General features: G+C 43.8%; 1 protein-coding gene across 1 annotated transcript in view; it reads left to right on the forward strand.

The window, feature by feature from the left end:
* trpm5 (transient receptor potential cation channel, subfamily M, member 5) overlaps nucleotides 1–16,133 on the forward strand; it is a 91,684-nt gene that overhangs the window by 61,955 nt on the left and 13,596 nt on the right. The window contains exons 19-23 of the mRNA XM_067993707.1: nucleotides 3,629–3,761; nucleotides 6,380–6,554; nucleotides 7,033–7,204; nucleotides 10,501–10,679; nucleotides 15,414–15,546. Of these exons, the coding sequence (XP_067849808.1) occupies nucleotides 3,629–3,761; nucleotides 6,380–6,554; nucleotides 7,033–7,204; nucleotides 10,501–10,679; nucleotides 15,414–15,546 (792 nt within the window). The remainder of the gene's footprint in view (nucleotides 1–3,628; nucleotides 3,762–6,379; nucleotides 6,555–7,032; nucleotides 7,205–10,500; nucleotides 10,680–15,413; nucleotides 15,547–16,133) is intronic.

The raw sequence follows: 16,133 nt of genomic DNA on the forward strand, positions 1-16,133 counted from the left end.
CCCTAATGTTCGATAGCGAATCGACAGCCTGTTTTACACTCGCTCGATTTTCTCTAATGTTCGATAGCGAGTCGACAGCCTGTTTTACACTCGCTCGATTTTCTTTACTGTTCGATAGCGAGTCAACAGCCTGTTTTACACTCACTCGATTTTCCCTAATGTTCGATAGCGAGTCGACAGCCTGTTTTACACTCACTCGATTTTCTCTAATGTTCGATAGCGAGTCAACAGCCTGTTTTACACTCGCTCGATTTTCCCTAATGTTCGATAGTGAGTCAACAGCCTGTTTTACACCCGCTCGATTTTCTCTAATGTTCGATAGCGAGTCGACAGCCTGTATTACACTCGCTCGATTTTCCCTAATGTTCGATAGCGAGTCGACAGCCTGTTTTACACTCGCTCGATTTTCCCTAATGTTCGATAGCGAGTCGACAGCCTGTTTTACACTCGCTCGATTTTCCCTAATGTTCGATAGCGAGTCGACAGCCTGTTTTACACTCGCTCGATTTTCCCTAATTTTCGATAGCGAATCGACAGCCTGTTTTACACCCGTTGGATTTTCCCTAGTGTTCGATAGTGAGTCGACAGCCTGTTTTACACTCGCTCGATTTTCCCTAATTTTCGATAGCGAGTCGACAGCCTGTTTTACACTCGCTCGATTTTCCCTAATTTTCGATAGCGAGTCGACAGCCTGTTTTACACTCGCTCGATTTTCCCTAATGTTCGATAGCGAGTCGACAGCCTGTTTTACACTCGCTCGATTTTCCCTAATGTTCGATAGCGAGTCGACAGCCTGTTTTACACTCACTCGATTTTCTTTACTGTTCGATAGTGAGTCGACAGCCTGTTTTACACCAGCTCGATTTTCCCTAATGTTCGATAGCGAGTCGACAGCCTGTTTTACACCCGTTGGATTTTCCCTGATGTTCGATAGTGAGTCGACAGCCTGTTTTACACTCGCTCGATTTTCCCTAATGTTCGATTATGAGTCAACAGCCTGTTTTACACCTGCTCGATTTTCTTTACTGTTCGATAGCGAATCGACAGCCTGTTTTACACTCGCTCGATTTTCCCTAATGTTCGATAGCGAGTCGACAGCCTGTTTTACACTCGCTCGATTTTCCCTAATGTTCGATAGCGAATCGACAGCCTGTTTTACACTCGCTCGATTTTCCCTAATGTTCGATAGCGAGTCGACAGCCTGTTTTACACTCGCTCGATTTTCCCTAATGTTCGATAGCGAGTCGACAGCCTGTTTTACACCCGTTGGATTTTCCCTAGTGTTCGATAGTGAGTCGACAGCCTGTTTTACACTCACTCGATTTTCCCTAATGTTCGATAGCGAGTCAACAGCCTGTTTTACACTCGCTCGATTTTCCCTAATGTTCGATAGTGAGTCGACAGCCTGTTTTACACTCGCTCGATTTTCCCTAATGTTCGATAGCGAGTCAACAGCCTGTTTTACACTCGCTCGATTTTCCCTAATGTTCGATAGCGAGTCGACAGCCTGTTTTACACTCGCTCGATTTTCCCTAATGTTCGATAGCGAGTCGACAGCCTGTTTTACACTCGCTCGATTTTCCCTAATTTTCGATAGCGAGTCGACAGCCTGTTTTACACTCGCTCGATTTTCCCTAATGTTCGATAGCGAATCGACAGCCTGTTTTACACTCGCTCGATTTTCCCTCATGTTCGATAGCGAGTCGACAGCCTGTTTTACACCTGCTCGATTTTCCCTAATGTTCGATAGCGAGTCGACAGCCTGTTTTACACTCGCTCGATTTTCTCAATGTTCGATAGCGAGTTGACAGCCTGTTTTACACCCACTCGATTTTCTTTTCCATTGACATTAAAATGCCGATTCGCTATCGCACATTTTGGCTACTGCCCGGGACCAATTTCACCCCCATTGTATTTTTCCTCCACCAAAATGCAATCAGTCACCTTTTCTTTGCAACACACCCCCTAGAAATGTCCATTCACTGACAATTTCAACACTTTGCATTTTTAGTAGGGTAGAAGTGTGTGGGATGTATTAAGAATCTCCCATATCCAACGCATGTTGCTCTGTTTCTCCCGTATCTTCTCTGTGTCTCTATAGTTCCAATTGGGATATTTTCTCCCAATCTATCATGATCCTGGCCCATTTTCCATCAAACTGTGCTTGGCAACCCCCATTCCTGCTGCTGCTTTTTAAAAAAAATTGTTCATGGGATGTGGGCGTCGCTGGCAAGGCCAGCATTTATTGCCCATCCCTAATTGCCCTTGAGAAAGTGGTGGTGAGCTGCCTTCTTGAACCGCTGCAGTCCGTGAGGTGAAGGTTCTCCCACAGTGCTGTTAGGAAGGGAGTTCCAGGATTTTGACCCAGCGACGATGAAGGAATGGCAATATATTTCCAAGTCGGGATGGTGTGTGACTTGGAGGGGAACGTGCAGGTGGTGTTGTTCCCATGTGCCTGTTGCTCTTGTCCATTTAGGTGGTAGAGGTCACAGGTTTGGGAGGTGCTATCAAAGAAGCCTTGGCGAGTTGCTGCAGTGCATCCTGTGGATGGTATACACTGCAGCCACTGTGCGCCGGTGGTGAAGGGAGTGAATGTTTAGGTGGTGGATGGGGTGCCAATCAAGTGGGCCGCTTTGTCCTGGATGGTGTCGAGCTTCTTGATGTTGTTGGAGCTGCACTCATCCAGGCAAGTGGAAAGTATTCCATCACACTCCTGACTCGTGCCTTGTAGATGGTGGAAAGGCTTTAGGGAGTCAGGAGGTGAGTCACTCGCCGCAGAATACCCAGCCTCTGACCTGCTCTTGTAGCCACAGTATTTATATGGCTGGTCCAGTTAAGTTTCTGGTCAATGGTGACCCCCAGTATGTTGATGGTGGGGGATTTGGCGATGGTAATGCCATTGAATGTCAAGGGGAGGTGGTGAGACTCTCCCTTGTTGGAGATGGTCATTGCCTGGCACTTGTCTGGCACAAATGTTACTTGCCACTTATCAGCCCAAGCCTGGATGTTGTCCAGGTCTTGCTGCATACGGGCACGGACTGCTTCATTAAGGGGAACTGAACACTGTGCAATCATCGGCGAACATCCCTATTTCTGACGACATGATGGAGGGAAGGTTAGTGATTACTTGGTTACTTTTTGCTTGTTAATAGATTTGCTCTGCCTCACGAGTTCATGGTGGATCAACAGTTAATTTGAAGTCTAAATGTAGTTTCTCATTTTATATCACTACTACATATGATCGCAAATAAGTTTGTTAGGCACAGTACCATAACTGTGGCTGTATTTAAAAAAATCTACCACAACATGCTTTCCTAGTTTGCCAGTACTATTTTATAATTTCCCCAGTCATTTTCAAAGTTTAAAAGAGCATAAATATCCTCACCCATCGAATGCATCAACACGTTAAACTGATTCTTTATAAGCTATTTTCAAAGCAAATCTAATTCTTTCAAATCACTTCATCTATCTTGGCCACCCTTCTGGCAAACCAAAAATGAATTTACCTCGTGGGCTGAAGCAGACAGAAGCTATTTATCTGTATTTTACATACTGCGTCTCTACCCTTACCGATCTGTGGGTCTTTTTTTATTTTTCTAAACGATTACATGTTCCTTCTCCCATGCAGAATGTTATCGGTCACATACGATGCAGGCCGCACAACCCTGTGCCTGGATTTCATGGTGTTTGCTCTGAGACTGATCCACATCTTCGCCATTCATAAACAGTTGGGACCAAAGATTATCATTGTGGAACGAATGGTAGGTGTCTTGTGATACTAACAGCACAGTTTACAATCAGCATTGGTATCAAAACACCAAAACATTTCCTTTTCATTGAGGTTTATGATTGTATTTAGTAATGTATGAGAGCTCAGGCTGAGCTCCTATGATGGTGCAGTAGGTACATTCAACATAATGCGGTACTACACGATCCAGACCAGGAAAGCCCCAGGCTTGACTCTTGCTTAATACTGAGCTAACTGATCTCAGCTGGAGTTGCTCCACAAAATGGCCTCCGGGACCCTGATTTAGGGGATGGAAAATAAAATCAACAAAGTTTTGCTCTCTTGACCTCTGCAAGAAAGTGCATATATGAATGTCAAACGAAGGCAGAATTGGGCTTGGCTGCAAATCCACTCCCCACCCTCCCCCAACCCCCTAAGGTTAAGTAGTCTGCCAACACTCACTTTCCTGGCTCATCCATGAAGAACGACCATTCAGAGGATTGCTGGCACCTTTGGAACTGTGCTCCAAGCATGAATCCAGTGCCTTCAGGAGGCAGTAAATTGAAGAAAATTAGGTGGTGCAGTTGGCAATGGGTAAGAATGTGCTGAAGTGACTTATTGAGGTTATGAAGTTATTGAGTTTTGTCCAATTTAGATAGTTTAAGTTTAGGTTGAAGAAAAAGAGTAGAACTCACGTTAAGAGTGACAAAAAGATGGCTTAAATTGCCAAAGTAGTTATCCTGCCTTTAGTTTCCCTCTATCATGGCAGATAGTGGGCGAGCAGCAACCACCACCTCTGGCTCTCTGCCATAGTGCTGATTGGTATACATGGGCACTGGAATCTGGCCAGGTTCCACACCCAACATCTCAAGGAGGTGGTAGTTGAGAGAGGATAAGGGGTGCCAACTTTTTTCAGCAGCTCCAATAGGTACATCAATCTGTATAAATGACACACATCTCCAGTATAAACAGTGCACAGAACACCACATACATACAAGTACTGGTGCTGCCGTTTACAGGTTATGTTTAAAAAAAAATGCGGCAATTAGTCCTTTCCCCTCCGATATTCTGTCTTCCTCTCCTGGAGGTGCTGACTCTTGCTGGGATGCTGTCGGTATAATCGTGCATGAAGCTAGATAGTGGAATCAAAAACATTGGGTGAGCAGGACTTAGGCAGAAACTGGGTGCAAACTATGCCTCATGATATTCCGGCTGACTGCATTTAGTGTGCTAGAGTCCTTATGCATATTTAAGGAAATATTTTCCCTTTCGACCCCCCCCCCCCCGCCCCCGCCCCCCCCACAAGAATGCACATCATGAAATTGCACCCCTGCATACTGTGATTTTGCATCCATTAATTTTAATAGGCAGAAAACCACAGGCTGGAGGTTTCCCAATATGTTCTCCTGGGATGCACTGGGAACACCATATGGAGTATCTCCTCTTTAGTGCCAATGCCTTAATGAAGCCCCAGAATGGATGCAAAACTACTTCAACACATTTTTGGGCAATTTCCCAACTTCTGTGCCAGGATTGCAATTTTTGTTATGAAAGCCCATTTCAACAAGAGAATCTCCACATGAGATGGCGCCCTTAAAGGAAAACAGGCTTTGGATTTTTTTTTGTACAGTGCTTTTTTTTAAACAAAGAAAATTTTTCAATATTTCTAACATTTTTCATAGATTTTCAACAAAATTTTTTGAGGGACAGTTTTTATTTCTTCAGTGCAGCACTACAGCAAGATTGTTTTTCAATGTCCCAAACAAAATAGCCCATTGCAACCCTGCTGTCACCCATCTCATACATCAACACCTCTAGGTTCAAGTGCTGCACTGTTCCATCATTTCCACAGGCAGAGGTACCTATCTGTATGTTTGTTTTGCCAGCTGTTGGGCTTTCAGCCATTTTTGTACCCAAACAGCCTTTCAAAAGGCTGAAATTTAAATTAACCTCCATGTGCATCCACTTACCGTTGAAATGAGTGCATCCTTTTAATTTTCTGGGGTGCGCACAGTTTTTCCTCTTCCCCTTTGGCAAGCTCCCGGTACTTGGTTCAACATAAATAATGAGGGCTGATACTAGGTAAATCCTGGGACAGCGCCATGTTAAACATCAGTAAGCATTGCACTTGTTGAATAAAGGCTTCACCAGTTCTTTGGGCCAATGGGTAATCGGCCTTACTGAGTGTTGACAGACTATTCAAACATGAGGGTTATCACAGCTGAGCTCAATCATGTTCTCATGTGATGTCCACACATGCACTTTCCAGTAGCAGTCAGTGCCTCGCGATCGGAAGCTGGAACCCTGTTTGATTTTTTTCCTTTCCATAGTCCGGGGCGCTGTGGTCAATTTTAGCAACCCTCTTGTCACCTCCATTGAAATCAGCCAATTCAGCAATGATTGGGGAATGTATGTTGGACTTTCCCAGTCTGTATGGCTTAGTTACACACTGCCAATCTCACTGAACCATACAAACCATCGGCAAATTCTTCGACAGGTTCCACTTCCTCCTCCCCGAGCCAAAGATCTTCATTTGTGACTATACAAAACTCCCGGTGTTTACTAGCTGACCCTTGAGCATTTATATTGTTGAGGGCCGAGCAGGGGCAGGCTGACATTTGGCTCTCTCACTCTTGTTATCTCCTCCACCAGATGAAAGATGTTTTCTTCTTCCTGTTTTTCCTGAGTATTTGGCTCATTGCTTACGGTGTGGCCACTCAGGCGCTACTGCACCCAAACGAGACTCGCGTGGACTGGATCTTCAGGCATGTTCTCTACAGACCTTACCTTCAAATATTTGGCCAGATTCCACTGGAAGAAATAGATGGTATGTGGTTTAAGTTGTACCCGTACAGCCTAGTGAGGTCCACACATCTAATCTGGAATGCACTGCCTGACAGGGTGGCAGAAGCAGATTCAATAGTAACTTCCAAAAGGGAACTTGGTATATACTTGAAAAGGAAACATTTGCAGGGCTATGGGGAAGGAGCAGGTGGAGTGGGACTGATTGGATAGCTGTTTCAAAGAGCCAGTACAGGCTCGATGGGCCGAATGGCCTCCTTCTGTGATATATGATTCAATGATATTCTAGTTTTGGAATGGGCTGTATAGGACATTTTAAAATATGTGCTGGGTAGCAAGAATCTGTTTTTAAAAATAGAAGTTCTGTGTTTTCTTGTTATTTTTTTGTCTTGCATTGTCACGGCATAAATTTTGACGGTTTTCAGTGAATTTTTGTCAGCTTCAAACCATGAACCCAGTTTTGATCTTGACAGTAACTGAAGATGATTTCTATGTAATTCTAGAGGCTCGGATGGCTAATCAATCCTGCTTCGCTAACCAAGGCAACATGACAAATGATGATAACTTACCGTACTGTATTAATCGTTACGCAAATTGGCTGGTCATCATGCTTCTGGTCATCTTCCTGCTGGTCACTAATGTACTGCTGTTGAATCTTCTGATTGCCATGTTCAGGTGAGGTATAAAGCACATACGCCTGGAATTTTCACAGGGCTTCTCCCGATCTGGTTGTGTAACTTGAGAAAAATTGGCGGAACCCTCATAGAAACGGCGGAAATGACCAATTACGCTGTTTCTCCAGGGTTTCTGCCGAAGTTACAGTGGGAGATTGAGAGAACCCTTGTGGAAGTGGTCCCCTTAGGGTAGAGGTGTCCACCACTTAGCACAGCTAGTGAATGCACCATATCTAACTAAATCACTTTTGCGTTGGGCAGAATCACAATTAAAGATATTCAACTCCCAACCTGTTCTACATTTCTTGGAATCCTTGGATGACACCATTTACATCTCCATTTCTGCCTGTCAGTTTTTCTTCCTTTGCATCTGTCAGATTGACATTCAGCCTTCACTTCTATTCTCTTTCATTTCTGTTTCTTTCCTCTATTTCTGTCTTCCTCCTTCACTTCCACTCTACTCTTGTTTCTGTCTGTCTTCTCCTTCACTTGTCTCTTTCCTCTTTCACTTCTGTCTGTACATCTCTGTCCTCTATTTAATCTCGAGTTGTGGGTGATGCTGGCTAAGACCGCATTTATTGCCCATTCCTAGTTGCCCTGGGAAGCTGGTGGTGGGTGTTCTCCTTGGACCACTGCAGTCCTTGTGGTGCTGGTGCTCCCACAATAGTTCAGTTTGGGAATTGCATGATATTGACCCACCAACGATGAAGGAATGGTGATATATGTCCAAATTAGTATGATGTATGACTTGGAGGGGAACTTGGAGGTGATTGTGTTCCCACATTGGTGCTCTTGTCCTTTTTGATCATAGAGGTCACAGGCAAGAGAGGCGCTGTCAAAATAACTCTGGTGAGTTGCTGCAGTGCATCCTGTAGATCATACATACTACAGCTAGTGTGTCAGTGGTGAAGGGGGTGGGTATTTAGTCCAGTGGCAGAGGGGCCGATAAACAAACTACTCTGTGCAGGATGGTGTCAAGCTTCATGAGTGTTGTTGCAGCTGCACCCAGTCAGGGTCCATGGTGAGAATACCATCTCACTCCTGACGTGAGCCTTGTAGATGGTAGAGAGGATTTTCAGAGGACAGGAGATGAGACACTCATTGCAGACTGCCCAACCTCTGCCTTGCTGTTATAGCCATGATGTTGATATGGTTGGTCCAGTTTCACTTCTGGTCAATGAGGACTCTCAAGATGTTGAAGGTGGGGGATTCAGTGATGGTGGTGCCATTGAAGGTCAAGGGGAAATGGCTAGGCTCTCTCTTGTTTGAAATGGTCTTTAACTGGCACTTAGACTCGGTGCACTTTTACAGAGATTCTAACTTGTCTGTTCATCTCCATCTATTCCATCACTTCTGCCTCTCTTCATTTTTGTCTGTCTCTCTGCTTTTCTTTCAGCTGCTTCAGCTTTCTCGCTCTTCTTCACTTCTATCTTTCCTCAATTTCTATCTGTGTCACTCTCCCTCTTTTATGTCCACCTCGGTCTGCTCCTTTAGAATAAAACCTGCCTAGTTTAGATTGAAATTTAAGGTGATTTGATTTGGGGGCTGCTTTGAAGGAGAGTGTTTATTTCACTGTGAAATGCATCATTGTGCCTCTAGCTTGTGAGATCATGACAGAAACAGCAGCAGGCTCTGCTGATAAATAGCAATATGCTAACAAAGTTGTGGGAAACCTATAGTTTTGAAATGTGGTTTCTGAGAATGCAAATTCATTCAGGTTTTTAACTGCAAAGAAAAACAGGCACCATCCCATTTCTTTTTGGTAAACGAGGAATTTCACAAAATATATATCTGTATCGGGGTCATTTTGACTTTGGGAAATAGTATCAAACAGGCGGTATTAGATCAGCACTTCAATGAAAATGAAAATCGGGAGAGATATATAACAGACGGCTGATCCAATATCGCCCAAAGTCAAAATTATACCCGATGTATACAAATGCACACTCAGTATAGATCCATCACACTGGAAAGTGAAGGATGCTGTACATACAGCTTGATCTACGTGTGCCCTGCCGTATGAAGCACATCAGCCTTTGGACCAATTTGGAAAAATTTCATGAAAAAACAGTATACACCACTGAATCCCAAATCTCTACAAAAAAATGTCCATTGCCGCTCCCTAAGCCATTCCTACCATCATCTTCACCTCACAGGCCGTTAGTAGGGTGATCAGCCTTGGCCCTGTACTAGAGGGAAACCAAGGATGAGCCAGCATTGGGGGTTTGGGATAAGAGCAATTGCAGCCATTGTTCTGCCACTCCTTGACCACGCAGGAGCTTAGGCATTTGATCCCACTGATAAATATTCTACTGGATGTCAGATTTAACGGGATAAACATATTAATGGTTTTGTCACTGTGAGGAATTTCATTCTACTGGTAGATTTATGAAGCTACATTAATGGTCAGTTTGCATGGTAGTATGCAGCCTGACATTACAGCAGTGAATCTTGGCACACTTTAACATTTGATTTAGGTAATAAGAAGAAACTGTTTTAATGCAAATTATTTTACCTTTTGAAAGCCTAGTTGGTTATCAGATGGACATTGCACATAAGCAGCAATAAAGTAGAAGGTTTAGCGGAGACAGCTTCAGGCAGTTTGGCATGCAAAAAGATAAAGACCTTGGAGCTGAAATCCCTCAGCGATTCTGCTGGTCTTCCGCCTTAACTCTGGCAGAAAATCGGCGGAACCCCCAGAGCAATGGCAAAGACCTGGTTCCATCAGGTCTCTTGCCATTTCTGGAAATCTCCACACTGTCTGCTCCTTATAAGACAAATGATGGGCCTGGGTCAGGGACTCCTTAAGCTAAGTTCCACTCCTGCTCCACACAAGGGACTCAGCGGTGCAGTGATTACCAGTAAACCCGGTGAGGTGAGGTATATTGGCCTCCACGAGGGCAGCCCTACTGGTGGGTGTCCCAGCCTAGCAAGCGGCCTGGACCCGAAACAGGAAACAATTGTTTTTTTCCCCCTTACTTGGAGCAGTACTGAAGTTGGGCGACTCTTCCTCCCAGCCTGGGCAAGCAAATCAGTGTGGGGGCAGGTGGTGCCAGATGCGCATCTGAAGTAATGTTTGCACCTGGCTGCCTCATGCTAATAAGGTGCTCTCCGACTAACCGGGCAAACTCTGACTGGGTTTAACGCTGGAGGGCACTAGTGGGTGCGATCCCGTAGTAACTGCCACGATCACGACCCAAGCAAATTCACGGCCCTGGTGTTGTGTGTAGTAGGGCACTAGATGTTGATCCTTTGTAGAGGATTTCAGTTTAAATGCTTTTCTCATTTCCCTTCCAGTTATACCTTCCAGATTGTGCAGGGAAACACAGACATATTCTGGAAATTCCAGCGCTATAATCTGATTGTTGAGTACCATAGCCGGCCAGCTCTAGCCCCACCCTTCATCATCATCAGCCACCTGAACCTTTTTATTCGAGGGATTATTAAGGAACCGGAGCACAAGCAGGAGCACTTTGGTAAGTTTCTCTCCGACTGGTATGTGCACTACAGCTCACCTTAAGAAAACTCATGCACCAAGATGCCCACCTAAATTTGCCCTTGTGCTATCAGAGCTGTTGCTGAAATACGTGAGGTTGAGTGGAGGAGTGACACTTAGGCCAACGATCTGTCAATGGAAGGACAGGGGTTTCAGTGGATCTTTCAGAATGTGGTACAATTTGGTGAGAGGCAGGTTTAATCTTAAACAGTGAAAGAAGTGGGACATTAACAAACATGCTTTCTCCACAGTGGGTATTTGGAGATGATTGCTGCCTTCGGTAGGGAGGGGTGTATTTAGAAGTGTAAGTGTTACAAGACAAGCCTCAAATCTGTTGTTCAGTCAGGTCTGTAAGACAGGGCAGCTTCATGGTACTCATAAGCAGTTGCGGTAAACAGTTTATTTACTAGGCAGTAAATGAGTGCCTTGGATTTTTAGTTCAGCACTATGGAGCCTGTTAACCAGTGACATCCCTTTCAGGGTAACATTACACTGTTTAAATGAGTACATTGAATACAGAAAGCACATGACAGCAAAACTGTACTAGTTAGCTTTTCTCTTTGTGCCTTCTTGTGCAGAATATTGATGTGATTTTGCAAGGAAGGAGATATGTGCCATAAATATGATCCAGATCCTTCCCCATATTTTTTCCCTCTGCTCCTGAAAGCAGTGACTCATGTCGAGGCACAGTTCCACACATGAACCTTTCTAGACAGTGAAAGTTGGCAAAAGGCATCATGGCTGAGTCCCCATTTCGTGCTCACACATGTGGCTGTCCAACAAGACATCACTGGATAACAATCAGGAATGGGAATTCTGGCCTGTTTTCCCTCCTTAAATCCAAGGCCACTGAGGATAATTGTAAACCACTACATCCACCAGTGTGTTGGATGAAATCAACATAGACAAGGAATTGCATCATAGAATCATAGAACAGTTACATCACAGAAGGTGGTCATTCGGCCCATCGAGCCCGTGCCGGCTCTTTGTAAGAGCAATCCAGTTAGTCCCATTCCCCCACTCTTTCCCCTAGCCCTTCAAATATTTATCCAATTCCTTTTTTGAAAGCCACGATTGAATCTGCTTCCACCACCCTCTCAGGCAGCGCATTCCAGATCATAACTGCTCGCTGTGTAGTTTCATGTCACTTTTGGTTCTTTTGCTAATCACCTTAAGCCCGTGTCCTCTCGTTCTCAACCCTTCTGCCAATGGGAACAGTTTCTCTTTATTTACTTTATCTAAACCCTTCGTGATTTTGAGCACTTCTTTCAAATCTCCTCTTAACCTTCTCTGCTCTAAGGAGAACAATCCCAGCTTCTCCAGTCTTTCCACATAACTGAAGTCCCTCATCCCTGGAACCATCCTAGTAAATCTTTTCTGCACCATCTCGAAGGCCATCACATCCTTCCTAAAGTGCGGTGCCCAGAATTGGACAATATTCCAGTTGTGGCCAAACCAGTGTTTTATAAAGGTTCAACATAACTTCCTTGCTTTTGTACTCTATGCTTCTATTTATAAAGCCCAGGTTTCCGTATGCTTTTTTAAACACTTTCTCAATTTGTCCTACCACCTTCAAAGATTTGTGCACATATACCCCCAGCTCTCTCTGTTCCTGCACCCCCTTTAGAATTGTACCATTTAGATTATATTATCTCTCCTCGTTCTTCCTACCAAAATGTATCACTTCGCACTTCTCTGTTAAATTTCATCTGCCATGTGTCCGCCCATTCCACCAGCCTGTTTATGTCCTCTTGAAGTCTATTACTATCCTCCTCACTATTTACTGCACTTCCAAGTTTTGTGTCATCTACAGATTTTGAAATTGTGCCCTGTACACCCAACCCCAAGTCATTAATATATATTAAAAAAAAGCAGTGGTTCCAGTACCGACCCCTGGGGAACACCACTGTATACCTTCCTCCATTCTGAAAAACAACCGTGCACCACTACTCTCTGTTTACTGTCACTTAGCCAATTTTGTATCCATGCTGCCACTGCCCTTTTTATTCCATGGGCTTCAATTTTGCTGACAAGCCTATTACGTGGCATTTTATCAAACGCCTTTTGAAAGTCCATATACACATCAACCGCAATGCCCTCATCAACAAATTCAATCAAGTTAGTTAAACATGATTTGCCTTTAACAAATCTGTGCTGGCTTTCCTTTACTAATCCGCACTTGTCCATGTGTCTATTAATTTTGTCCCAGATTATAAAAGCTTCCCCACCACTGAGGTTAAACTGACTGGCCTGTAGTTGCTGAGTTTATCTTTACATCTTTTTTGAACAAAGGTGTAACATTTGCAATTCTCCAGCCCTCTGGCACCACCCCCGTATCTAAGGAAGATTGGTTATGGCCCGCACCTCTGCAATTTCCACCCTTACTTCCCTCTTCATCCCATCCGGACCAAGTGACTTATCTACTTTAAGTACAGCCAACCTTTCTAGTACCATCTCTCAATTTTTTTTTTAGCTCATCCAGTATCTCAACTTCATCCTCTTTTACTGTGACTTTGGCAGCATCTTCTTCCTTGGTAAAGACAGATGCAAAGTACTCATTTAGTACCTCAGCCATGCCCTCTGCCTCCATGAGTAGATCTCCTTTTTGGTCCCTAATCGGCCCCATCCCTCCTCTTACTACCCGTTTACTATTCATATGCTTAAGACGACTTTTGGATTCCCTTTTATGTTAGCCGTCAGTCTATTCTCATACTCTCTCTTTGCCCCTCATTTCCTTTTCCACTTCTCTGTACTTTCTACATTCAGCCTGGTTCACACTTGTACTATCAACCTGACATCTGTCATATGCCCCTATTTTCTGCTTCATCTTACTCTCTATCTCTTTCATCATCCAGGGAGCTCTGGCTTTGGTTGCCCTAACTTTTCCCCTCATGGGGATATACCTAGACTGGATCCGAACCATCTCCTCTTTAAAGGCTGCCCGTTGTTTGATTACAGTTTTGCCTGCCAGTCTTTGATACCAATTTACCTGGGCCAGATCCATTCTCAACCCACTGAAATTGTCCCTCCTCCAATTAAGTATTTTTACTCTAGAATGCTCCTTGTCCTTTTCCATAACTAATCTAAACCTTATGATACTATGATCACTGTTCCTTAAACGTTCCCCCACTGACGATTGCTCTATTTGACCCACCTCATTCCCCAGAACCAGATCCTGCAATCCCTCCTTCCTCGTTGGGCCAGAAATATACTGATCAAGAAAGTTCTCCTGAACACACATCAGAAATTCCTCTCCCTCTTTGCCATTTACACTATTACTATCCCAGTCTATATTAGGATGGTTGAAGTCCTCCATTATCACTGCTCTTATAGTTCTTACACCTCGCTGTAATTTCCTTGCAAATTTGCTCCTCTATATCCTGCCCACTAATTGGTGGCCTATAAAATACACCCAGTAGTGTAATGGCACCTCTATTGTTTCTTAACTCTAATCAAATAGATTCTGTCCTTGACACGTCAAGGACATCTCTCGCCAACACTGCAATATTCTCCTTAATCAATACTGCCACCCCTCTCCTTTCTTCCCTTCCCTATCTTTCTTGAACACCTTGTATCCAGAAATATTTAGTACCCAATCCTGTCCTTTTTTGAGTCAGGTCTCCGTTATCGCCACCACATCATATTCCCATGTGGCTGTTTGCATCCGCAGCTCAACACACACTTCATGCGTTTACACACATGCACTCTAAACCTATCTTACACCTTCTCGAATTCTCTCAGTCCGATCCCACCTAATACTGTGCTATTTCTTATTCTAGTGCTATGTCTCCCAATCCTTTGTGCACACCTTGTTTCTCTGTTCTATTGCTACATCCTGGTGCCCATCCCCCTACCAAATTAGTTTAAATCCTCCCCCACAGCACTAGTGAACCTCCCCACAAGGACACTGGTCCCAACTCTGTTGAGGTGCAACCCGTCCAAGGTGAACTTGGAACCTTTTGGTCTATATGGCTCAGTACCACACCACACAATGCCTTTAACCACTGAATCAATCAGGCACTGTTCACAAAAGTCTATTTATCCAAGGGGATGTTTACACTTAACATTTTCCATTAGCAATTTTATAAATAAAAATATAGATAACACTAATGCTATAGCAAATGCATGTTTAGGTACCATAGCTGCTTGGAGTCTTTTCTGCAAAGTAAGGAGAGGTGAATGAAATCTTTTTTTGAAAAAAAAAACAAGCACCGCAAAAGATTGTTCATGCCAGGTCTGTATTATCACTCAAAGGAGACATGCAGGGGGAGGTTTGATTGTCAGTTGGTGCTGATTTAGCTGATGTCCATCAGGGCAGCAACAAGAGGAGTGCAACACTCAGACTGTGTGCTCCAAGGTTATGAGGTGGAAATATAAGGCAAAGTTTCTGCTCCTGATCATTATCCAGTGACCTTGCATGAAGGTAGACACGCATGAATATCGGGCAAGGACGGAATCAGGTTCAACTATGATACCCACCGTGAAGGAGTAACCTGCCAAAACCCATTGTATTACCTCGCACGTGAAGCATGATCACTGAGTGTGGCCCCTAAGACCACATCTCAATGAGTCAATACCTGTTGGGGGGGGCGGGGGGTGGAAGAGAATGGAAATTAGACAAAAAAAGAGAGTTTGAATGTTTTTAATTTTAGCATAGCTATGATTATAGAACTCCCCTTTAAAGGGATTGTTTCTTGTATTGTATCTCTTCTAGAAAAACACTTACCAGAGGCCTTGGACCAGAAACTCAGGACCTGGGAATCTGTGCAGAAAGAGAATTACTTAGCCAGTTTGGAAAAGGGAAAGAGAGAAAGCAGCACAGAAAGACTGAAGAAAACATCCACCAAGTAAGTGTATTTAGAATGAAAACTTGACAACACTCTCAGCAGTGTCCACACAGTGAGAGTGCAATATCTTCCTGGCTTAGATATATACCACTGTTCCTTCATCACTGCTGGATCAATGGGCCAGATTTTGCTGTGAACGAACAGCGCTATCCATTCATTAGACTTGCACTTGTCCATAGACTTTCTATGAGCTTTTGCACAGCAAGTTCCTCCAAATTAGGATTCCAAAAAGCATGACTGGTGTGCACCTCCTTAACCAATCAGATTTAAGAATCGTTAATGAGCAGCAGAGTGAACCAGGAAGTGTAAGTTAGAATAGTGAATTCAATGTCAAATCAGGTACAGAAAGTGAAACAGAGAGGGAGAGAAATATTGGATTAAGAGACCGAGCTCTAAGAGATAGACAGAAAAAGATTTTTTTTTATTATTTACATTTTTTTTTCAAAACGTCCAATAATTAAAATCTGAAGGACTGAAAATCCAGTGCCGGAGAGGTTGTTTGGAAGTAATTAAGAGTTACCACGCTGTTAAAACGGTACTTAAGCATGAAATGATTTGACTTAACTTTTGTTGGCGACTTTAGTCCG

The sequence above is a fragment of the Heptranchias perlo genome, chromosome 12, assembly GCF_035084215.1.
Source record: "Heptranchias perlo isolate sHepPer1 chromosome 12, sHepPer1.hap1, whole genome shotgun sequence".
Classification (NCBI taxonomy): Eukaryota; Metazoa; Chordata; class Chondrichthyes; order Hexanchiformes; family Hexanchidae; genus Heptranchias; species Heptranchias perlo.